The following is a 24,413-nucleotide window of genomic DNA, read 5'->3' as shown; positions in this document are numbered from 1 at the left end:
TCTTGTATCGTAGTCTATGCAAAGGCCATCTGAAAAATATAAATGTATTATAATGTATACATTTTGGCGGTTCTGTTACATCTCACAGAGGTAGACAATAACGGGTCCGTCAGGATGGATGTAAAATGTCAGCAAATATTTAAACCAGGGCTTTAAGAACGTCTCACACCAAGACAATTTATTTAACCTGATCGTGAGAAAGACGGTTAATCTGGTTTTCTCTTTGGCCCCGGCCACTCCATCTCACATACAAATAATTTGAAATTAGTACTCCACATCATGGGTAACCTTTCAGATAAACTATGATCCACTAAAACGTAGAGGATCGTAAATAGTAAACGACATAAATGATGGACGTTATGTGAAGCATCTTTAACATCCTAATGGCTACTTCGAAATAATATCACTAAATGTCAACACGAGCATTTTCCTCGAATTTGTTTAGTGACTCAGGTATGAATTTATATTTGTATCTGACGTTGCTTCATTTAAAAATGCTGTTAACTTTGGAAGGTTGTAAACACTTCGTAAACACGTCGTAAAGTTGTTTTACCTTTTAAACGAAAAAATACGTAAGACGTTTCATTTCTACTTATCAAGGTGTAAACAAAGGAAACCTTTTTCCTTTCAATTCACTGACTGATTATTGATAGACGTACCTCTGATAAGCAGGAGAATTAGCCTTTCTTAGTTTGGCTATTTGAGATGAATAACGTTGTTTGGTCAGGAATCTGAACGATAAGCGGCCTTTGAGTAACATTTGTTTGATCCCCACCTCAGTTGACTTACTCAGACGCCACACTCACATGCTGCAGCGCGCCCTGAAAGAGCTACACGCCGAATGCACATGAAGGCCAACTTCAAAACAAGAACAAAATAAAATAATATTTCTGTTGAAATCCTAATGATATATCTGAAAAACACGTTCAAATTCTGATTTAGTAAAAAGAAAAAAACACCGTTGCATATTATAAAACATTCTACACTCGAGAGAGTAGCAACAGAGGTTGTAGCCTATTTTATCAACAAAAAACTTGTTACATGAATTTTGCTCCCAGGCAAACTTCATCTGTAGTTTTTGCTCAGTTTCAAGGAGCTAAACACCCCACTAGGTTCGATTAGCAAAAGAAAATATCTTACGTTCTAAACTGCCGTGTTTGGACCTAACATGCTGAATGACGGATTAAGATGGATGAGAAATCATTTGTTATATAGCGTAAAATGTTCCCCCAAAAAATCCATTACATCTGTTGCTAGATAATACTCTAGGTTGTTGTTGTAGCAAACCAGTGAAGGCTGGCATACAACCAATGTCAATAAAGGGATCTGAATTTAGTTTACATAATTTATTAATAGGATTGTTTGCCTGTATTTAAGTCAAATATCTATATAAGTTACAAGGAAATAAAACATACAAATACCGATGGAACTCAAATAACAACAAACCGTCAATATCATTAAAAACTTTGTACAACATATTGCTAAAAACTATATATTCAAACCTTTTACAGAAATATACAAGCTACGTCGTACATTAAGTTCTATTATAAATCAGAGCAATCTGTGAAAAAAGTTCATAAGCACTCACATACAATAGCCCCCCACCCCATCCCCCATCCCCTGAAGATTCTCACAATTTAAACCCAACTGAGCCACAAAAAGGTGTATGAGTTTCTGAAGTGGCTAAAGATCTCGGTATAATTTACATAAATAATTCCAGGTGTAAGGATTGAACTCCCATATCCTCATAGTATTTGGGATTACTAAATCGTGTCCACAAGCCTTCCAGATGCTGGTAGGAAATCCAGCCGTCAAAATGAAATAAACATTTTCAGGAGAATGGAAACCAATTTGCATGGTGTTTGTTCACACGCACATTAAGTAAAATTTCTCATAAGCTGCAAATGTTTTTTGTTTGTTGCAGTGGTGTGTTTTGTTATTTATGTCTGTTTTGCTGTCACCATGTCCTGCCGTACAATAATGCAGAGCACTGCAATGCCGCTCCATACTCGGCATTGGAGGAGTTGAGGTGAGAGAGGCCGGCCACCTGGGTCTGTAGAGACGGCGGGCTGGCCGAGTGCTGAACTAAATCTGGAGAGTGACCTGCACTGCCCACCTGCTGGCTCTGGTGCTGCCCAAGGGCCGAACTGTTATTGGACATGATCATTGCATTACCCCCTTGCTGGTGGTGAGTTTGCACTGCAGTGGTCGGAGTATGAGCACTACCTTGGCATGGCTTGCCGTCCTTCACCAGAACCGGCACAGCCACCCGTCGAGGGGACTGCTGCTGCTGCTGACAGGAGCCGCTCTCCTGCTGCATCTGCTGCTGCGACACCTTGTCCTTAGCCTGCCTCTTCATCTTGTACCGGTGGTTCTGGAACCAGATCTTCACCTGGGTTGGCGTCAGATGGATCATGCTCGCCAGGTGCTCTCTCTCCGGGGCCGAAAGGTACTTCTGTTGTTTGAACCGTCGTTCGAGCTCGTACACCTGAGCTTGGGAGAACAGCACTCGCCTCTTTCTCCTCGGGGTGCTTGACAGAGGGCCCATGCCCTTGCCCACGTCCGCCAGGGACCCCAGACTCCCCATGCTCCCCATATTCATTCCAGATGAAGAGCCCATAAAGCGTGAGACTGGAAGCAAAAACATGTTTATATTAGTGACAATGCATGAGGTTTGGGGAAGAATTTGCAATAATAAGGCACCATTTGTTAGGTGTGACAGCAAAAGGGAGCAAGTTTCAGAATAAAAAAGGGAAAACCTTTTTAAATGTATACTTTAAGTTGGGGAATTCAAGCTCTGTGTAATTAAATAAATTACAGGATTTTATATATAGGCATGAAATAGATACAAGCCTTGCTGAATTAATGACTGAGATAATATCATATCAGGTGAGTTAAGCAACTATCCAATATTATATTTCCAATGCAAATAAAACCATTAACCACTGAGAGTCATTAACTCATTAACTGGCTAAATACCATTTTACATTCATCCTTATTAATTTTGTGGACTGCTTTCGAATCAAGTGCAGAGTGTCTAGGCAACCAACTGTCAGAGCAGTCAGCTGAACTAAGGCGGGGACACAGTGACCGTCTAAGTCCAAATTAAAACATGGAATTGACAAGAAAAGTTGCCGATTGCCAGTGACGAGTAAATGGGAATAAATGAAACCACAGAATTATACCTAACCGAATCAAGTCAGAAATCTGTCGATTGTACTTACTGGTTGAGAAGCGTGGATCCGGATTGGCTCCGTACCAGCCCGTGGCTGTGGCGCTACCCCGCATGCTGTCTTGGTAAGCCGGAAGGTCGCTCATGTTTCCCAGGTTGCCGTTACAGTAGCCCCCCATAGCCGTGTGTGATAGTTGAGATACCCCGGCAGCAGTCATGTGGTAAGCCGCGGACACTGTCCCATTGTGGCCCATGTGGTGCTGCTGCATCGCCTGAGATACCTGCGGCTGACGGTACGATGAGAGAGGTGCCCCCAAGTTGTTATTCTCCATACTTACTTTCTTGTAGCTCTCCTCAAGAGGACTCAAGATATCGGAAACAGAAAAAGGAGTCGTATGCTTAGGGCTCATCGACATTGTTCTGGGGCTGGAGAGGGAGAAATTAGAAGGCAAGGCAATCTCTCCTTCTGTTTTTTTTTGGCCAAAGCCCCTCTGTTCCTGTTGTCTCAACGTCGATCCTGCTAGATGAACACGTACGAGAGCGCCTGAAGTCCGCCTTAATTGGATTGAGTGGGAGCTCGGTGCTGGCTTTCGTTTGTTTTAGCTGGGTGCCAGGTTTAAGGCTACCATCAGAGGCGGGGCATCAGCAACTAGTTCAACAATACATAGCTGCTCTATCCTCCTTGCGCCCAGCATAATTTGACTTGCGTGTTTGCAAGACACGAGTTCCCCTCCCACAAACCCATAATCGAAACACATGAGCATAAATGTTTTATTTCTTTTTCCTGAAGTAGCTCCGGAAATGTTTTAGCCTAGTTGTAGCTGGGTGTGGAAGTGTTATTGTCAGGTCACCGTGGATAAACATGCCGCAGTAGCCTCGTGGTCGCAGTGGCCACAATACACTTTATTAACTGTAGTGATGTTTACGAGGACCTCTTGATGAAAGGAGGCCTAGCTGGACTTGAGAGTTGGAGAACCACTCCGTCTATGAAAAAGCTTCAGTTGAACTACTGACTTTTAATGGCCATGAGAGGCTTCTGGTGATTGCAGGCGTGTTTGTATTATGCCCTATCGTACTCAGACATACAAAAGTGCACTTGCGACAAGGGAGGAAAATTGACGGATAAGTAAATAAATACACATCCGCGTGTTAAGTGGCTGCGTAAATGATTAACCCCTTTTAAATTTGATATCATTGGACGCAAGCAGCGTGTCGCCTAAATTCAGATGCACTTCTCTCAGAAATTCAGTCAAAAGAGAAAAAAATGTGTTCGGCAGAAGAGTCTCTCAGGTACGGAGCTCAAGTACTCCTCTCCTGCAGAACAGACAGGTAGCCCTCAGCCGCGTCCCCCTCTAATGTTCAAGGAGCCTTAATGTTCGAAGCCAATCATTCTTCGTTTCTGCGTAAAAGTAAAACGCGATATGTTTCCTGCCTCACCTACAGGCCGCGATCCAGAACTGGTCACATTGTCGAGCGCACCACCCAGTAGGGGATTACACAAGCATCTCTAGCTCCAGATACGCACGGTCTAATCTCAGGTTAGCCTATGAATAACTTTGTGCTTTTTTTCATAGGAGTAGGCTACGATTGAAAATGAACGTTTTCCGTTATTTTTTTTTAACATTAATTAAAATTACATTAACGATTACTGCAACAGAACAGAACACAAAATAACCATAACAGTAATGAAAAATAGCCTACATATAAGTCTAACAGCCTTCGCTGTTAGGATACGATGTAGCTTATACATACATATTATAATTTCTAAGCGCTATATCATTCATCTTCCTATACAGCTTCTTATTTTATTGTTATTATTTGTAGTTGTAGTAGTAAAACCGTAGTTGTATTTGTATTATGTATTTTGTATTTCATTACAATTATATAATTATAGTGGTGGTATTACATAGGAATTAATATTGTCGTTGTTGATTTAATTAATAGTGGCAGGCTAGTAGCAGCAGAAATTTCGTAATAATGCAGTAAACTATAGTCCAGTAAATGAAGAAGCTGCACTCATTTAAATGCGGTAGCTAAGTTGATTGTATAAAACTATTGTTTGACTTGGTTTGAGCCAAACTGAGTCATGTATGTATTATGTAACCTGTTTTTTTTTTTACCAACGGGATTTCTGCCGTTGAATCATTTTCTGCAGCGTTTATGAACCGACAATACACAACTCTTTACAATACTGTCTGATCTTTTAGGTCAACAGCTTAACACTCCAGTCTTCGATGTCCCCATCTTGGTGAAAACAATTATATTCTAATAACCTAATAACCTAACTCACTTTTAGCCTAATGATCAGTAGGCAATTTTATCTAGATCATTTTTCATAATGTAAGGGTGATATTCGGCTATAGATAGACCTAGTCATTTTATTAGTTATTTAATAATATTACCAGGCTAGAGTAGCCTAGCCTGGTGAGCGGTGTTACATTAACAGGACATAGGCTATATAATGATGTCATAGTGATCACCGATTGTAGTTTGTTTCTATGGATGTCTAATCAGCCTCCAGAAAGACCTTGTCGCTGGACCTCCGCTTTCGTAAATCACACCTTTTTTAAACCTTAAATATGGATTATTAGGCTTTATTCTAGACCAGATCGCATCGGCCTGTTTATCTTCCTTTAGACCGAATCCGTATAGGCAATATTATTGCTTCATATTATTGATTAATTATCCAAACCATACAGTTTTGTTCGTTTAATTGATCCTCGTTGTACAACCACGATAGGCTATGCTGTACGTTTAGCCACATAGACCTACATTCGAGTAAACGAGACTGCTTGGTTTTAACATGCAAGTGACAAAGCCAAGAAACGTGTCCAAGTGAATGAAGGAAGGACAGCGTCTTCTGCTGGCGAACATTGGATATTATCTACTGACCACCAAATGATGCAATTGATAAACTTGGTAAGTCGACTCTACAGCTCATGTTTCATGCATACAAAAACCACGTGCACTGTGCACAACCAATTGTATATAAAACAATAATCTATATATATATATATATAGCCAATATAATACCGTAGGCCTATTTCTACGATTAAACATCGCCCTCGAATAAACGCCGCACCAAAAATGAACACTGTGTAAAACGCTATCCTTGATTAAACGCCACACACCAAAAATCTGAAAACGGTTATTTAATTGGTTAAATTAAAACACAGTGTGTATTACATGAGTAAATCACAAATGTATTGTTGCCTAATTCCGATGCACTATCAGACAGGTGGCTATCTTGCTATAGGATTATTTGAAGTTTATTCTCCAAATCCACCGTGAAACGTATAACGAGAACATAAAGACCATTAGCTTACATACAATGACATGCGCAGCATGTACTAAATAACATTCACCAAATTAAAATACAGACACTAAACAACATATTTTGTCGGCTGCATGCAAGGGAATAGAGGTTTCCTTAGATCGCTAACATCCGATCAACAACCTTAAACCTTTATCGGAGCATTATATCGTCCGTGCTTCGCTTGCTTGTCGACTCTCCCATAGACGAGCGTTCCAAAAGGCCTTCAAAATAAAGGCACTGTACTCTTACCAAATAAAGTCACTTAATAATACTGAATGACGGTATAAAATTAAAGATTATGACATTGGTTGAAAACAAATTTAACATTATAGTAATGTAATCGAGACAATTACATGTAGCCTACAATATTGTGAGGTAGCTGACTTCAAAATGGCGAATTCGCCTTTCATCAACCACAATTTCGAGTGCTGCTACAGATCTGTTGCTGTTGGTGAGTGCTTTCTGCACAGCTTTCTGTTTGAAAGCTGGAAGTGTAAGAACGTTTTGGCATGCTGGTTCAGATATCTACACAATGTAGACACACGGGGCTTCAATTTTATACTAGGCTTTGCGTTTGACCTAGGCTACTTGTCTAGTCTTTGTTTGTCTATGGCTGCACTGCAGCTGCAATTCTCAAAATCTCTCTTAGCCTGCAAGTAAACGCAGCCCTTGAATAAAAGCCGCCCTCGAATAAATGCCGCCCTCGAATAAACGTCTCACCAAACATTATCATTGTGTAATAAACTTGTGTTTGTTCGAAGAAATATGGTAGGCCAGGCCTACTACTTCTAATGATGATAAAAAACAAACAAATGAGAAATTGACACAAATGAACAATGTGTCGTGCAATAACTTTTTTGAATGAGCCTGTAGGCTAAATCGCCACCTCGGTGTTAGTAGAAAACGCAGTTACATCCAAAACGACACGTTTCATCCATCACATATTTCTTCCCGAGCCTTAAAATGCATTTTGATTTGAGAGAAGTCACTCCTTGGATATTCATTATTATCTCATATCCGTTAATTCTCTCAATAAATAATTTCTCGACGACAGGTGAGCGCACCTACAGTGATAATTCCATGCGCGACACACATACAATTACGGGCAATTAGAATTATAACGTGTTTCCTTCAGGGTATATGCCTTCATTAATTACCATATTTCAAAAGGCATACGCAATCATCTAAATCAGGAGCTCTTTTCTGTTCTGGAACACTGCTATTACGGCCAATTAACGTTAATTAGTCCAAATGCTCATGCTAATTCCTTGGAATAATGAGGAGATTTTGAAGTGGCGCGTGCGGGGCTTTGTTCTTGTTCAGCCTGTTGTTTGTGAGCTGATCGCGAGGGAGATAATGCTCTTGAAAAAACATTTTCTGATGAAAGTATAGCGTACTGTTTATTGTAGCCTACAGCCTATTTAATACATTGCTTTAACATAATCATAAAATTCACCCCATCACTTTACTTTGGATGGAGGACAACAAGACGTTTGAACTTGACAACATTCAGAGTAATACCTGAAATACGAAATCAAGGCAAGCTACTGGCTAGAAACCTGAAGAGATTCACATCTTGCTGTGTATTTCATGCCACGCGTGGTTGATGTGTCAGGCTAGCTCGACGAATAGCATGTGCTATGCTGTCATCTAGTGGACGTTTGAGTGAAAAACATCAAATGGCCTCACTGCCCCACTACCTCGAGGTTGAACCAGTTCACCTCTTCCCCCGGAAGATGGAGTCCGCGCTACTGTCAGTGAGGTTGACAAGGAGGATGCTGTCCACGAGAGCAGCAAGGGCGGGTATACCGCCTGCAGATGACGCGTTACCAGTATTCGACACAGACACGGCGCTTCCCTCTAGGAGGCTAAAAGGACCCTATTCAGGGCTCCTCGCACAGTATGTGAGGTTCACAATGTGATATAGGCCTACATTCTTGTAACAAAAAAAAAAAAAAAAACGAAACTGAACTGAACTGAACAAAAACAGAGACCTTGGAATTCCCAAAGTCAAGTGACATGGATCATCTCACACATTCATGTAAACCATTCAGACTATTTTTTGGTGAAATATGGTTTTTCACGAGGGTGGATGTGAGAAAGACATCCTTAGTGTGGAATACCGTCAGTGGTCACCAACACTGAGGCGCAAAAGAGCATCAGGGGACTGGCACACATCATAGGCTATAGAGTGCAGTTCAGAAGAACCATAAGGCCCACATCCAGTGAGAAACGAAACCACATTTCTGCTGCGTTTATCAATCACTATATGAAAAAAAAAATCAAATTAGGTTCATGTTAAAAAATGCTTTCGGAAAGCAAAGTTTGACATTCACGTACAGTGAGTTGCTTTAAAAAAAAAAACGTTATATAAATGCCCCCCAAGGGGCTGTTGTACGAAGAGGATGGATGGGTAATATCGAACTCATCCTATTCAGAGAAGTTCCTCCAACCAACTTAAAAAAACAATGGCAACCTCTAAAAGCCTGTCTTTGTCACCCTTAAAACCCACCACGCTCTAAAACGCCATTGTGCTGTTAAACCTCATAAATTTGTCGCAGGGACTGATTAAACATCACGAGAATTGAAACACTAAGGATTTTGTCTGGGTCCCTTTTGGAGAAGGGACAATAGTCCATTCAAAGAGAGACACATACACACAAAGAGTGTTTAAGGGGAGATGTAGCGAGCAGAGGGCTTTGGCCAGTCCTCTCCATATGTGATACAAGGTGGCCCAAGCGGGCGGGACAAAGGACCAGGTGACAGCGACGATACGCACACTGGGTCACAGGACGAGCAAACAACATCCTAAGGTCGTGAAAGACACCCCCAAAGCCGTAATAACGTATCGTTCATCCATGGTGTCATGCCCTATGTCTATAATATTTCATTTGAATTAGCAGAAATAGAATTTAATGTAAGAATTTAACCCAAAACTAATTAAAAGTGTCAAAAAAGCATTGTATTTGACAGCAACTGTATACAGCATTTTATTGTATTTTTTATAATGGATGCCTATGTTTTTTTCAAACCGATTTCCAAATTATAGATTTGGAAAGTATTTGCTTAGATGTACTTCTTGCACCTGTTTACAAAAGAGGCCTACTGTAGACTTCACAAGCCAATACTTGTGTTCATGAGAGAGAAAGAGAAGCTTTAGACTTCCAGAACTGAATGTTTACCAGTATTGTGATGCTCAGCTCATTCTAGGCCTTTTCTCTTAAGAATGTTTACTCAGCTTTCCGGTTCTTAACGAAGTTGCATCATAAAAGGCATGTTAGCCAATTTCTTGATGCGTTCGATATATTCAGTACACTCAAGACAAATTTACAAGGAATGTGAATATCTGGGTTTCGATCAAACTAGTGGATGTAGTATTTCGCAAACTACTAATCTACATGATATAGCCATATATATATATATATAAATATATATGGCTATATAAAAACATAAACATAAGTTTGTTTTTATATTATTTTTTCTATATTTAAGCCACATATAACCAAAACTAGAATGTCCCAGAACTACTGTAGAATGTTCCAAAATATTGCCTAAACTAACATTTTACTGATCCGGGCCATATGAATACCTGAAATAACTTGATATATGTCAAATTAAACTGTACTAAAAGTAGGAAAATACACTCATTGAACAAAGCAAATATGACAAACTGTTTATTCATACTTTATAAAAAGGGCAAAAACATTAAGAACAACACATTGAGAATTGGAATATATGCCCATTAGATTAAAAAAACATAGGCCTACAACTTTACAAATTAAGATTAACAGTTCTAATTTCTGATACAACAATGATCAGCTCTTGTAAACGTGGACAATTATATTGCGTGCTTTTATACACAACACGAAATATTAAAACCAATTAGGAAAAATATAGACTAGAAAGCATACAATAATCTATGTAGTCAAACACATTTTTGTGTTGTATAGGCCCTGCTGTCAGTGCTCTTCATATCTTATACGCCCATACCAAAATCACACACATTAGTCAAAAGTAATCTGTATATCATTCGTAACCAACATTTGATAAAATACAAAAATAAAATATGTGCAAAATAATTTTCATACAATGTGAGTTTAAGTAGCTCATACTGTTTTTATGGGGATTAATAAAACTTGGAATGTCGATTTTGGTGAATCAACAAGATGCCCCGGTGGTAAACTTGTAGGCTACTGGCAATTGTCATTTGAAAGAGCTGAAGTGAACAGAGTCGTTAAGAAAGTCGCGCCATGCAAAGGTGTGTCTGGATGCTGTCGGGTGGGAAAAGTGCTGATATCGGGAAGGGAAAGCAAAAGGCGACGGATGCTGAAAAGACGGATAGGCCAAACTGAAGGGTGCTTGAGAGGTGCAGGGTGCTAAACAACTTCTTTTATCTGCGTCAATGATGCAGGTCGGATACGGTTTCCCATCGCGCACCAAGATGGGCACTACAACCCTGCGCAGCATCGGTGGTTGATTTATGTCCTGAGTTTCTTCAGCTCGTGATCTCTTCATCTTGTACCTATGGTTCTGGAACCAGATCTTCACCTGCGTGGGCGTCAGGCTAAGGAGGTGAGCCAGCTGCTCGCGCTCCGGTGCGGATAGATAGCGCTGTTGGCGGAAGCGTCTCTCCAGCTCAAAGGACTGGGCCTTGGAGAAGAGAACTCGGCGCTTCTTCTTTTTCTCTGCCTCATTTTCCATGGAGGACACATCCGCCTTGCTCTCCAGGCTGCTTTCGTCGGATGCTGAGGAAAATAGTTATTACATTTAGACAAATTTAAAAAGAAAAAGAATGAAAAGAATAAGCTTTACACAATTCACATATAAACATCATTTGAAATGTAGGCTAACTACTACGCATAATATGGTATATATAGATTTAGCAGACTTACATGGACAAGGACTCGGGTCGCTGTCCATCCACGAGGAGTACGGCGAGCTGGAACAGGAATGGGCCGGGGATGGCTGCGGGATGATATGGCCTTCATGCTCTGGCAAATCCAGGATGCTCCTGACGGAAAAACTGAACTTCGTAGAGGCAGCCATGACGTCTGGAGGAAATCGAATCCTTTTACGCAAAACTATCCAAATAAACCACGAGAGGATGCCGTGGGACAACAGCAGAGTCTCCACTCAAGAAATAGCGAGGCGCACGCTGTCAAACACAACCTAGAATGCCACTGTGCACATGGGGCTCAGTGTTTATATAAACAGCACTTCACGCTGCTAACACAAGCCGCTTATAAAGTGCCCCCCTCTCTGTGAGGATGCTAAGTACCTGAATGACTGGAGTGCGGCTATCCAATGGCGGTAGGTGTGAACACGCAGAAGAATACCCCGACTCTTCAACAAAGGCTGAAGGAAACACTCGTCATCATTACAAATTCGTCCCGTATCGTGAAAACTCGGGAACAGATAATGGTAATTGTTGCAGCTGAATCACGTCTTGGGTGGCAAGTGACAACAGAGCCCAACCCATCACTGCACCCGCCAAAATAACATGTCCAATATTGGCACACAAAGTGAGCAATTAGTGTGATGCCCGGAGTTGGTTTAACTAATGATATTATTGATGTGCAACCACAAAACAGGTATTTTAAAAACCCTGAAACCATTGATTATTGTATTTTCAAGAAAACAACGAAAAGTATGCGTATAGGGCATTTTGTTTTATTTTTAGGAAGTTTAAGAAAACTTAAACTTAAAAGTTGAGCCTAATAAAGTTCAATGTGAATTTAGACATTTTAGAGACTGTTCTGTTTTAAAAAATCATAATACTTTGCTCGAGTTATTTTGGAGATGCGCACGTCTGCTCCATTACCTTATAAAACAGAGCAGCTACAGCCTCTTTGCGTTTTCCGAACGTCACGTAGAACGAGAGAGTGTTTGTCAAACAAATACAGGCATTAGGCATGAATCTCCTCTAGAGGTGTGTTTTAAGAATTAAGAGAGTCTGACAGTGGCTCTCATCCAACACTTCAGTTAGGTGGAAGAGGCAGGTTGGTGCAGTTCCTATAGCCAAGGACGGTTTGCTCTCTGAGCGCATGGTGACAACGCGCCAGTCCCCGCGAGAAGAGCAGTGGACACGGCTCCCAGTCGTCCTGGGTGGTCGAACGGGAGGGAACACAAATACATGCCAACCAGAGGAGAGAACAAAAGAGGGAAATGTAGCCCCGCGTCGGAGACCCGTTGGAAGCATTTGTTCCAGTCAAGATTTTGCATTTGTTCAGCCCCGCAATAATGCTTGATTGACGCCCCGACACAATGTCCTTTAACTTTTGAGGATAAATCCGAGCTTGTTGCTTGTTGTCATGGTTTTGAATGGAGCGGAATGGGCCGCTATATACTGGTGTAGGCCTTCGTCTACTGCCACCAAGAACTGCAATAGGCCTATATGACTTGAAACGAACTCGTTTTATTTTTTTAAATCTGGGAATCAAATGTAACGACTCACCACGATTTACCATTAGGCTATATACAATAAATTATATTGACCTGGATTATAAACATTTAGGATTAACGCATGTTTGGGCCGACATAGGCCTAGTTACATCCCTGGAATTTAAACTGCACACGCAGGCCTGCACAACATCAAACACTTGAAAATACATGAGAAGAAGTCAAGCACAATTAATGGTTCTTCGCAAATCGGACTAAACAATATTTGCGTGTCTGTTCTTGCAGTGAAGTGTCAACTGTTGCATTTTTGTATACCTTTAGCCCACAAGACTACTGGTTGACAAACACAAACGGATTAGGCTACAGTATGGCGGTCTATGGTCGTTGGAGTGGGTAGGTTTACAGAGAGCTCTTGATTAGAGAGCACAAACTCTCTGGGCAAAGAGAAGTCATGTTCACAGACTGGGAATGCGCGGCCACAATGACCTCACAGCCCCTTAATCTATTAAACATCCACATGCTTCAACAGCGAAAAAGGGCTCTCACACTCCCAAGAGCTCTTCACCGCCAAATATTTACTCTGGTTGTTAAACTCTTATCTCAGGATCTACTCAACGAGATTTCTCAAACCCCGTTGCAGAGTAACATGTGCCAACATAGAGCGTTTTTGCATCAAGTATGGCATTGATGTTGTGAATTAGCCTATAAGCCTACTGCCTACTGACAAACACAGTTATTAAAATAAATAATACAAATAAATGGGACCAACACATGTTTATAATAGAATCAATTAGACAAAGGTAGACACTTGCTGGTGGGCACACCTGCTATTTTCACTCTAACTTATGCTTAGGCTATGAAAAAGGCAATGTGCTTTTAAGACGTGTTCGCGAAAAAACCGTGATAGCCTATGGCCTATGTGCAGGCTATTCCGCCATTTATGCTAGAAGGCAAGGCTTGTAAAACAAAAACATTAGCCTATTTGATTCAGAGTTGTGGTTATTTTTCTTACGTGAGAATAAAACAAAGTCTGGCGACGATTTGTATAAAGAATCTCTTCATACATACAGCCACTTTGATCTCAACTCTTGCTAATATGTTGTTGAGTGTTCAGCTTCAGCTATGGTATCTCTGTAATGCTGTGCTGCCCTCGTGAGGACAAGCATTCACATTGATCCGAAATCCTATGGGCGTGTCTAAAGTGTGCTGGACAGGCCCGACACGCCTCCAGCGACACTGCAAGGACTATTTGGACGAATGACACTGTCTAAACGATGTCTGAATATCAAAAACTATCACGTGAGTCTTTACACTCAGACATCAGACACACGTAGACCTACCCACTTGCTTATGTTAATTTCAGAGTTGGGGAACCACAAGGGAAGCCTAATAGGCCAGCTGTAGTCTACATTGTGTCCATCAGCTAAACCATTCAACGCAAACGGGTAAAGCTCAGTGGTAGAGCATTTGACATTAGTTCCCCAGTTCAACTACCACCCTGCACAACGCTTTGGATAAGAGCCCCCCTCTAAATGAAATGAATGGATAAAATACTTGCTTGGTAGAGAGTAAGCTTGAACCCGCCTGTTGAGTACGTTTCATGTCAATCAATTATGTGTCTGCGGTCCAAAATAACCGTAATAATCATAATATTGATGATAATAAAGTCAGAATGAACAGCCTACATAAACTAGATATTATCACTTGTTAGCCTATATTTTTAATCAACTTAAGTTCTTGCGAATATTACACATTTTGAACTTCTATTTGGCATTGGTGGCATGTAGGCCTCACTGACCTGGGGTGCGTTTCCCGATAACGATGGATCGTAGCTGTTACGAGGGTTCTCTACGATGAAAATAACGATCCATCGTTATTTCTTACGTGCGTTTCCCGAACATGCTCGTAAGGAGAACCATCGTACGTATCTCTTAAGTTGCACTTAACAAGACGCTGTCCATTGTACTGAAATGTGATTCTTCTGACGCAACTTGAAGACTTTAAAATTAAAACGTTAACCAAAATATTTGACGAATTACGGTACACAAAAAAATATTTTCTGTAGCTACAGAAAACTTTACATTTATTATAGGCTACTTATTTGAGTACTTTTCAATGTGATGCTACATGAAGGTAAAGACAATAAGGTGAACGTGCAAACTATGCTGCATCTGAGTTTTACACCGGTGTTAGGACCTTGCAATCAGCGACACAGGATGCTAAATACCAATAGGAGGTATTGGAAATTAAGTGGGCTCGTCTCCAAATTGAGGTGAGGAAGCTTTTGTTTGAAGAGATGAAGTTCACAAGGCCCTCCATTTCTGTGCCTATTCTTCTGCCCAATCAACAAGGTAGTGTCACATTTAGGTTACCTTATAGCCTAAAGCATACAATGTTTATTTAAAGTAAAGGCTGAATTGTGTATTGTATCATATATTCAGTGTTGCCTGTCCAATCCTTACATGTTTACCTTATAGATCCATGTGAGGAGCAGGAGCAGGGAGAAAAAACTCCCATAAAACAACTATTTCTCAAATTACTTGTGCCTTGGTTTTTAACTCTTCTTGGTACTCCACTTTCCATAGGCATATATATATGAGTCCTATATTTACTACTTGATTGAACTACAAGGTTAAAAACAATGCATATGAATGGTATCACACATGGCATGTCCCAGCTAGCATCCTAAACAATTCAATGTACAAATACAAGCATCTCAATCCAACATGTTTACTGTCTTATTTTCTAGTGCTGACTATATCTACAATCTTGCATAGGCCAACAGCTTCCCAAGACCATGTTTGCAATCTCATAATTATCACATATTGGCCACAAATGACATTGTGACAAATGACAAACACATAAGTAATGAATACCCCATGTCTTCAACATGGAATCATTGTTTCTGACATGAATAATCAACTCTACTTTAATTGATGGTTGATCAATTATACTCATTATGAGTGTAAGATATTTCAGATGACATCATGATATCATGATGCTCCTGAACCACATAGAAGCAGACCTGCAGAGGCTAACAAGGAGGTCCTTTGCACTGACCCCTGTAACCCAACTACTGGCAGTGTTAAGGTTCTATGCCATTGGCAGTTTTCTGGAGGTTATTGGAGATGGACATGGGCTCGCCAAGGCCTCAGTGTCAAGATCTGTGCAGGCTGTCACAACTGGATTACTTTGCCACATCCCAGACCACATCTAATTCCCCATATCAGAGGGGACAAGTCTGCAGTGCAGGACTTAGGCTATCTTCAATGGCTTTTATGATTTTCGTACGAGTTTTCACTCCCTCCCAGCCCCTTCACCCTGTGTGACTTCGTAGTCAACCCTGTGGAGTCTTTCCATTTCCTGGGCGCCACCATCTCCTAACATCAGGCTCGGCTCTGCCACCGGCCTCTTCATCCACCGGGCTTGGCGTGCTACCAGCCCTATAATTCTAATAAACATCTTCAATGTTCAATTGTTGTTGTGTTATTGTACTCGTAAAAGCGTTACGTTAATGCATTTCTAGTTTCTATTGCACATTACAACAGCCATATTTCAATGTTATAGTATTTTGAATAAGACTGACATTTGTTTTTTAAATACCTTCATTGCATGCGCCAAACCCACTAAATCAAATTATTTTGTGTAACCTAAATTTACTTGAGGATAAACCGGATTCTGATATTTTTTCGGCAGTTAAACTTGTATGGTTCACTAAGAAATATTCCAGTTCCAGCGTAACTGGCGTAAAAAGAGAATCAGAAAAATCTTATTTTCCATCGGAAGTAACTTTCAGCATGAGTTCAATGTAGTTTTCATGGTCGGCCTACGCGTGTCTCCACTGAGTCTCTGTGCTACGATGCACTTAGCGATCTACGACTGGTCTGGAGCTCTCGTTGATCTACGACGATTTTCAAGTGCCTCTTTAGCTACGATGGTTTCGGGAAACGGCCCGTACAACTAAGATCCATCGTACGATGGACTCTACGATCAACTTAGGCTTACGATGCTTTCGGGAAACGCACCCCTGATCTGATAAATGGGCATATGTCTGAAATGAATTATACACATGAGTCATTTTTTTAACTGGGCTGCGTTTCCCGATAACGATTGATCTTAGTTGTTAAGACTGTTTTCTTCGAGCAAAAAAACGAACGATTGTTACATTTTACGTGCGTTTCCCGCACATGCTCTTAACAAGAACGTCCGTAGCCTACCTGTCTTAAGAAGTAGGCCCACTTAAGACGCTTCCCGGATGCAGAAATGTAATTGTTCTGTGACTTCTGTCGCAACTTCAAATATATTGAGTCATATATTGAGTTTTTTATGTAAGTTATATCGTATGTGGTTAAACATAGTTCACATATAGGCATATTGTCTACGTATTATAGCCTAGCAGGTGTCATCACTTTACAGTCAGCGTGATGCATTTATGAAATTACGTAATTCACACACCATTTGATTAAAGGCATGTGTAGTCTAGTTCATTGAAAAATAGAACATTTTCAGTTTAAAATTATTAAAGTAAAAATAATAGAAAATGATACAAATATATGTAAAGTTATCTATTTTCCATTTCGCATCCAGCCTCGTTTTTAGGGAGGGCCTCCACTGAGTCTCGTTGCTCAAGATGCATTTAGCGATCTACGACTGGTCTGGAGCTCTCGTTAATCTACGAGCATTTTCAAGTGCCTCCCTAGCTACGATGGCTTTGGGAAACGGCCCGTACAACTAAGATCCATCGTACGATGGACTCTACGATCAACTAGGCTTACGACAAGGCCGTAATCACATCCCCCCCAATATTCAAATCTGGTCAAAATGTCCCACACAATATATTATTAATAATATATTAATATTAACGTGCTACGCTACGACAGGCAACAACGCACGCTGTCCGAAGTTATCATAAAAAAGTTAATTCGTCCCCCCAATGTTGACTCCATGGCTACGGCCTTGGCTTACGATACTTACGGGAAACGCACCGCAAGAGGGTTAAAGCCTGCACCGCCCAGGGTCTAGGCATATCTTCTATCACAAGAGGGCGCCACTGGTTCAGAAATTATATTATGTCGGTGCGCAACCATCAAAATGAAGCATACAAGAAGGGCGTGTTTGCCAGATACAGAAATATAATTTGATTGTAGTAAACTAAGGTGTTATGGAGCGATTGGCTCGCGGGTTAGTTAAAAAGCATCTGTTTTAGTAGCCTAGTGACCTGAATTATTATAGACTAGTCGTTCCAATGCTGAATGACGGCCGTTGTGGCTGTTACCGCTTGCTGCCCCCGTGCCATTTCATCTTGCCAACGGTGCCACTGCAGCGGTGTGGCGGGAGTTAGACAAGAAGGGCCTGGATATTTTCAGTGAAATAAAAAGAGATACAAACACAACGTCATCACATCATGTAATTTACTGCATGTAAATGTTTTTTTTTAAATATAAGCTAAGTAAATTAACCAGTTCTAAAAATCCCTGGACTGTTTGCCCTACTGCATGGCTTTCCGTGCTTGTTGTGAAAGGCAAGCCTCAGCCTTTAGAAAAACACAGTAGGCCTATCTCACAACTGTTCAGACTTAGGGTAGAGTTGAAGTTCAGTCTGCTCAACCTCAGTAATCAGAATAGGTTAGAAACACTAGAAATGTGGTCGTTACGCCACATAATTTAGGCTCCACAAAACTCTGACTAATGGCTCAGCCATGTTGGGCACTTCAGAAAGAAGATTATCAGTGATCTTCATGGTTATTTTGTCACGATTTAATCAAAGAATAGCCTGCAGTAATTTCTTCTTCCACTCTTTGTAAATCACAACTGACCACAACTCGAAAGTGCACTAAATTTAAATCTCAAGTTTTCAGATTTTCCAATCCCTTTTACTGGACAAACAAGGCTCCACATTAGAGAGGAATGTCATATTTAATGCTAATGAATCCCAGGTGCCAGACTAGCAGATGTCAAAGTGATGGATGCTTAAAAGTGTCGTAAATATTGTTTCTTTTGTCCTTCTCACGTGAAATCTAGCCCTCTGAAACACGACTACATACGTCGTTAACCTGCGTTCGTCCTCATTAAGGCAGCACTAAAGTTACAGGGCCACTCAACCTTTGAGAAGTGTTAACCTGTTAAAGGGCTTTAATGGTGTCAATGCCATTTAGACGACAAAGGTGAGAGTCATCAATGGGTACTTTAAACCGCTCGACCAACAAGGCATTTGCTAGGCAGCAGTAATATGATCATATCCTACCACATTTATACATTTTGATTTTAGACAAGCCTTTCCAGAGCAGTAATTGACCGTACTCCAAGCGATTAGCTTGATTGAGGTTATTAGGCCACATCAGATGGGGAGACAGGCTCACTGTCCTCATCACTGCTAAATCTGATATAATCTAATGTCTAGATGTGCTCTGGAGAACATTACGTCCATACGTCAACACACTGATACTGTGCTCACCACCGCATCGTCACCACCTCGGCGACATGGAACATGGGGATTTGAAGAGCCGGACCCAAATCCTAAAATAAATGGTGCAGCTCGTGGCTCAAATTATATGCAGACGAGTTTAACGGATGAGCAGCCTCCTTTAAATGTACAGTAAATCATTGTATTTACGTTATAAATGCCATCCAATCATATAACAATAACGACAATATTAATAACAAAACGACTTCCAAGCAACAAATAGCCTAGGCCTATACCACGTAGGCTGAGATCCTACTTATATATTTTTTCATTAAGATAATAATAGCATTTATAAAATAATGATGATAATCATGTACCTAGGCTATTATGATGCCCTGTTAAACGTTATGGGACAGTAATAGGAATACCTTTACGTAATCACAAAATTCGTTAGGTATAGAACCCTTTTTAAAAGTATAGCCTTAGCTAAGATAGCGGAAATTAAAATGATCATGCTTAAATTATGTAAATGTTTTGCCGTGACCAAATGTGTAACCTCGGTTATGGTTAAGGTGTCTGTAGCCGCTGGACGGTAAGAGTAATTGTTCATTCACTGTAGCTGTAATGAAGGCCCAAACTGCTTTGTAGGCCTTACTGTATGGCAACTGCATGAGATGGGCCCTTTCCAACTTGCAATGATTCGCTACAAACAGTCACGACTGGGTTCATTTTTTCTGAATCCACCCCAATTTAACAATCTCACATCTTTTCAGTCGAATAGTGGTCATAAGAAAGAGGAGAAGGTGGACATTTGGTTTGTGGACGGAGAAATATAGGCATTGGTTAAAACGGTTTTATCTGCGTGTTTCAAAATCCATCAAAAGGATGCCATGGTTGAAACTTTCTCAAAAACATTTTAAAATGTAAAAAATGAAACAGATCACACGATGTGAACGAGTTTGAATAGTGAATAGCATAACTCAATAAGAATCATAGGCTGAAGCTATGCATTAAATAACTGTTAGTTGCTGCACTGGAGAACTTCTAAGCTATTGTTTGATTGCTTAGGCCTGTAGCGCCCCCAAAATACAACTGCTATACGGGATTTTGTTGTGTGAAAAGAAGATCTATCAATTAATTATCATTGTGGTTTATGTTAATCTCAATCTAAAAGGTTATACGTGAGAACAAATTATTGTAGCCTACAAAGGTGACGGTAGACCTAGGCTACCCTATTTCTAGAATGCAAAAAGAATCATGCCAGTGTTAGCAATCTTTTCGAGTTATAGGCTATACTGTTCATTGAAAACGACGTTTCAAGGTAGCCTACATTGGCTATAAATTAAACTGTCTTCAGTCAATTTAATTTCCGCACGTTGCTCTAATTTGCTTCTTAGCAAATATTGAAATTAATGAAAAGCTTAATTCCCGAGCTCTATGTTAGAACTATATTTTCAGAAAATCCTCCAACCATTGACAGACTAGCAATACAGAGGATGCCGTTTTGAATTGTGTTAAAATGCAACATCTGCACTAAACAATTGTCAGAATAGGCTACCTGAGATACAGTTTGTGTTCTGGTGGGTGGTGCTACTGATGCTGAGACACACGCACACATACCCTATATGCTCTAAAAGGACCCAGCCAAGTCCACTCTCTGTTCCATTTAGGAATTTGAATGGACTTCGTGATGAGGATACCGCAAGATGCCTGGTTTACGTAAATGTGAATGGAAAAGCGAAATGCAAATAATGTAGGAAACTTTCAGTATTTCAGTGTTTTTAAACCGTGGGAGTAAAAATCTAGTATGTAGATAGTAATCTCTAGTGGCCCCTATAGAAAGAATAAGCTCATTTAGACGTAGACTATTAAAAGAAGATGAGTCAACTATAATCACCTGTTTCTATGTGCCGCTTCATATTTCCAGGCAGGAGAGGACAGGACCACAGGGTTTAGAAGGTGATGGTCTGCAGAGCCGATAGGCCAGGCTGCTCTACAATGCACGGTATGTTTGCGCTAAAGACAGTGCTGCCAACAATAACGGAATTTCCTAAAACAAAGCTTTTACTAGCAAATACTAAGGCCTAACATTAGATCATCTTCAAGGAGGAATACAATCAATGTCTTGGTAATAAGATATTCATCATGACCCACATTAGGCTATGAGATTATTTAATTTAGCCCACGTTATTTAGGCTTTATGGACCGAATGCAATGTATATGATCTCAGTCATGTTAATAGCATTAACTCATGTATTCTTTCAGTCAAGTCATTATTTTGATCAAAGCCCCTTCAATTTATCATTTGAGCTTTAGATAAAGCACATTTTATACATTAAAAAAAACTATTGACAGGTCTTCTTATCTCCCATGTACAATGCAAGACATGTGACACGATTTACAGTATCTGATTTGATTCATGGATGCACTTAAACTTGGAATATTACACCTTAGGACGTGTTAGCAGCTACATAGTTTTGCATTACTGAGCTTGAATGATGGATGTGGTCCAAAAACTAGATTAATTGAGAAAGAAAGGCTAGTTGAATTTTACACGCATTAAAAATCTGACAAAATCCCATTTGCCGGATCATGAGTGATGTGATGCTTTGACATGCCGTTTAAACTATTTGCCTTGGATAATTCTGGATTGGTGATTTGCATGGTGGTCTAATTGTCGAATAAAACGGACGCATTCTTTAGAATCTCTGTGTGACGATACTGAGTGAGGAGCAAGGAGCACTGATGCGATTCTGACTAAAGAACGATAAATATATAACATGTTCCAGCTGTTTAGCATTATAAAGCAAACTCATGTTTAATCTGATCATTTTAATTGTACTCAAAGATCACAGTTTAGCAGGCACATGTCTTCGATGACTGATACTAATCATTATCTTCATCATGTTTAGCTGGGTTCATCTTTGACAAGATGCAGTATCTAATGCCCCATGCTATACACACTGTAGTTGATAATTAACACAAAATATATTTACACTCATTGCATAGATAGCAATTCAATTGGAGTGAATTGCATTAAAAATAACCTATCTTAAAACCTAAGAATAACTGTGCGTTAATTTGGTAAATTTCTCTAAATAACATAATTGTATGGATGCAACAATAAAAGTTAAATAATAATTATTATTATTAGTAGTAGTATTATAACGACGATACTACTATTAGGCTATATGTGAATAAATACATATTATAAATCAGCCGTTGGAAAGTGCTGTGCGTCCATCAGTGGATCAACCTTATTTTGAAGGCACCCGATCCCGATGACAGATTTTTCTGCACCGTGAAAAATCAATTTCACATTCGTCTTCACGCTTATCTTTCACAGCACAATTCTCTCCTCGGGTTAGTGTCAATCCAGAATTACTTAAGACAGACATAAATCATGCCCCACTGGTGGACACCGGTTGCATCACAAAGAAAACACTGACGGGTTTTAAGTAGGTGTGGTGGCATGCACATTACACTGTGGCCTTGTTGGCACAGATGCGCTTCTGCGAAGATGAGCATGCTAAGAGAGCGAAGAACGGCCATCACAATACTTCACAAAATGTCATATCCTACAAATCTTTAAATCCTGAATCACAGGAAAGGGGAAAAGGTCTGGGAATATCTGTTGGTTTTCCCCCCAAAAAAACTAACGGGGAGGATCAACAAACTCCAATTGCCCAGGGAAGACCTCTGATCGCTTGGTTGTGACCCTTTGTTTTTTCAGCCATCAGAAACACCTAAATGGAAACAAGCTGAGCACGTTTTCCAATGGTAAACATTATCCTTAACGCGTTAGGGCGAGTGGCGCGGGGGCCGGGGGGAAAGCCCTCGCAAATGTGTAAGGAACACCCATACACCGAGAGAGCGTGACAGGGTGCATGTGCTCTAAGAATAATATCAAGAAAGGTCTCAGTCACAAGTTTTTGTGTCTTTGTGGCACAATTGGGGGCCTGTATTCCATCAATGTGCACACATGTATTGTATTGATTGAGCTGAGCTGAAAGATGAGCAAGTATTTGATCCCCGATACCATTTTTTCAACGTAGATCGGTCAAAGTTTACGTGTTTGTTAAGTGTCCCTTTGCAATAAGAGAGAATGTGACTGCGAGCTCAAGTCCAACCGAACTTTCAGCTAGTTAACTTATAGTTCTCATGTCAACAGGAAACAAAGACTCGGATTACTTGCGGATATAGACATCCAGTCTGTCAAGTGCATGAAATGTATTTTGCGGAAGTTATTCATGCTAAGAAAATAATGATCACATACAAACAAGACGAAGTAGGATGTGTCTTTATGCGTAAATAACGCATGAAAACCTATTGCTTATTTAGTTAAAATACACCCTTCTGAGAGCGTTATGGTTCGAAATGTTTGAGACATCTGATTTGAAATGGTCCCGTTGGTACCTTGACACCTGAAGAGATGTTCAACACTTGCAGGCTTACTATTAGGGTGAAATCTCCATGTAGTAAAAAAAAATAATGTGGACAAATGTGAACTTTTCACTAGATATTGTGTTTGAATGGAGGCCTACAACATGCTTTGCAATGACGGAACATGTTTGATAAAGCAATATTGCATCATAACTAAAGAAACGGCAAGATCGGACATATACTGCGTAATTTAGGCTACAGCCTACAGGCCTACGTCAATTACAAATGTGTGCTTTTGATGAACATCTCAGAGCACAGCCATAAATACTACAAGAGGTGAGCATCGTTGCATTTAATGTATTTATTTAGAGAAAACAATATTATGATGTACATCTAAATGTATAATTTTCAAATCCACATGTGACATGCTCTTGGACAGGAACACAGAGCTTTTACCATAGTAATTTTTTTGCCATTAACGTCCTTTTTTATTGATTTCACTTGCATTTCAAACACATTTGTGTCCATGATCCTGAATGAATCTGAATATTTTTGTCTACTTACCATTTCAGTGTGTAGGTTATAACAATTGTAATTCATGGTGGTAACCCAGTCTTTGGTTTGGATGGAAGAGGGAGAAGCATAGCAAAACGTGACATGTCATGTCAAAGTTTCAGACCAATAGGAACGCTTCTATACGCGGAGCTAAAATTTGATTGGTGGGCTGATCTTCACAGAGGA

At 40.2% G+C, this 24,413-nt stretch overlaps 2 protein-coding genes across 3 annotated transcripts; both read right to left on the bottom strand.

Annotated features, from left to right (window-relative positions):
- Window positions 1-1,637: 1,637 nt before the first annotated feature.
- nkx2.1 (NK2 homeobox 1) lies at window positions 1,638-24,398 on the bottom strand. 2 transcript variants are annotated; one of them, XM_047018144.1, is made up of 3 exons: window positions 24,237-24,398; window positions 3,225-3,459; window positions 1,638-2,631 (listed from the first exon to the last, which is right to left on the bottom strand). In XM_047018144.1, the coding sequence occupies exons 1-3, from the start codon at window positions 24,270-24,272 to the stop codon at window positions 1,958-1,960; spliced, it is 945 nt and encodes a 314-aa protein (XP_046874100.1). In that variant the 5' UTR covers window positions 24,273-24,398; the 3' UTR covers window positions 1,638-1,957. The 2 variants fall into 2 exon arrangements, with proteins under 2 accessions (XP_046874100.1, XP_046874098.1); XM_047018142.1 differs by lacking the exon at window positions 24,237-24,398 and having other exon boundaries at window positions 3,225-4,117.
- nkx2.9 (NK2 transcription factor related, locus 9 (Drosophila)) lies at window positions 10,192-14,755 on the bottom strand. Its single transcript, XM_047018201.1, has 2 exons — window positions 11,381-14,755; window positions 10,192-11,233 (listed from the first exon to the last, which is right to left on the bottom strand). The coding sequence occupies exons 1-2, from the start codon at window positions 11,532-11,534 to the stop codon at window positions 10,692-10,694; spliced, it is 696 nt and encodes a 231-aa protein (XP_046874157.1). The 5' UTR covers window positions 11,535-14,755; the 3' UTR covers window positions 10,192-10,691.
- Window positions 24,399-24,413: the final 15 nt, after the last annotated feature.

Source organism: Hypomesus transpacificus, chromosome 3 (genome assembly GCF_021917145.1).
Source record: "Hypomesus transpacificus isolate Combined female chromosome 3, fHypTra1, whole genome shotgun sequence".
Taxonomy (NCBI): Eukaryota; Metazoa; Chordata; class Actinopteri; order Osmeriformes; family Osmeridae; genus Hypomesus; species Hypomesus transpacificus.
The sequence above is the reverse complement of the archived record's forward strand: the minus strand, read 5'-3'. Positions and strand labels throughout refer to the sequence as shown.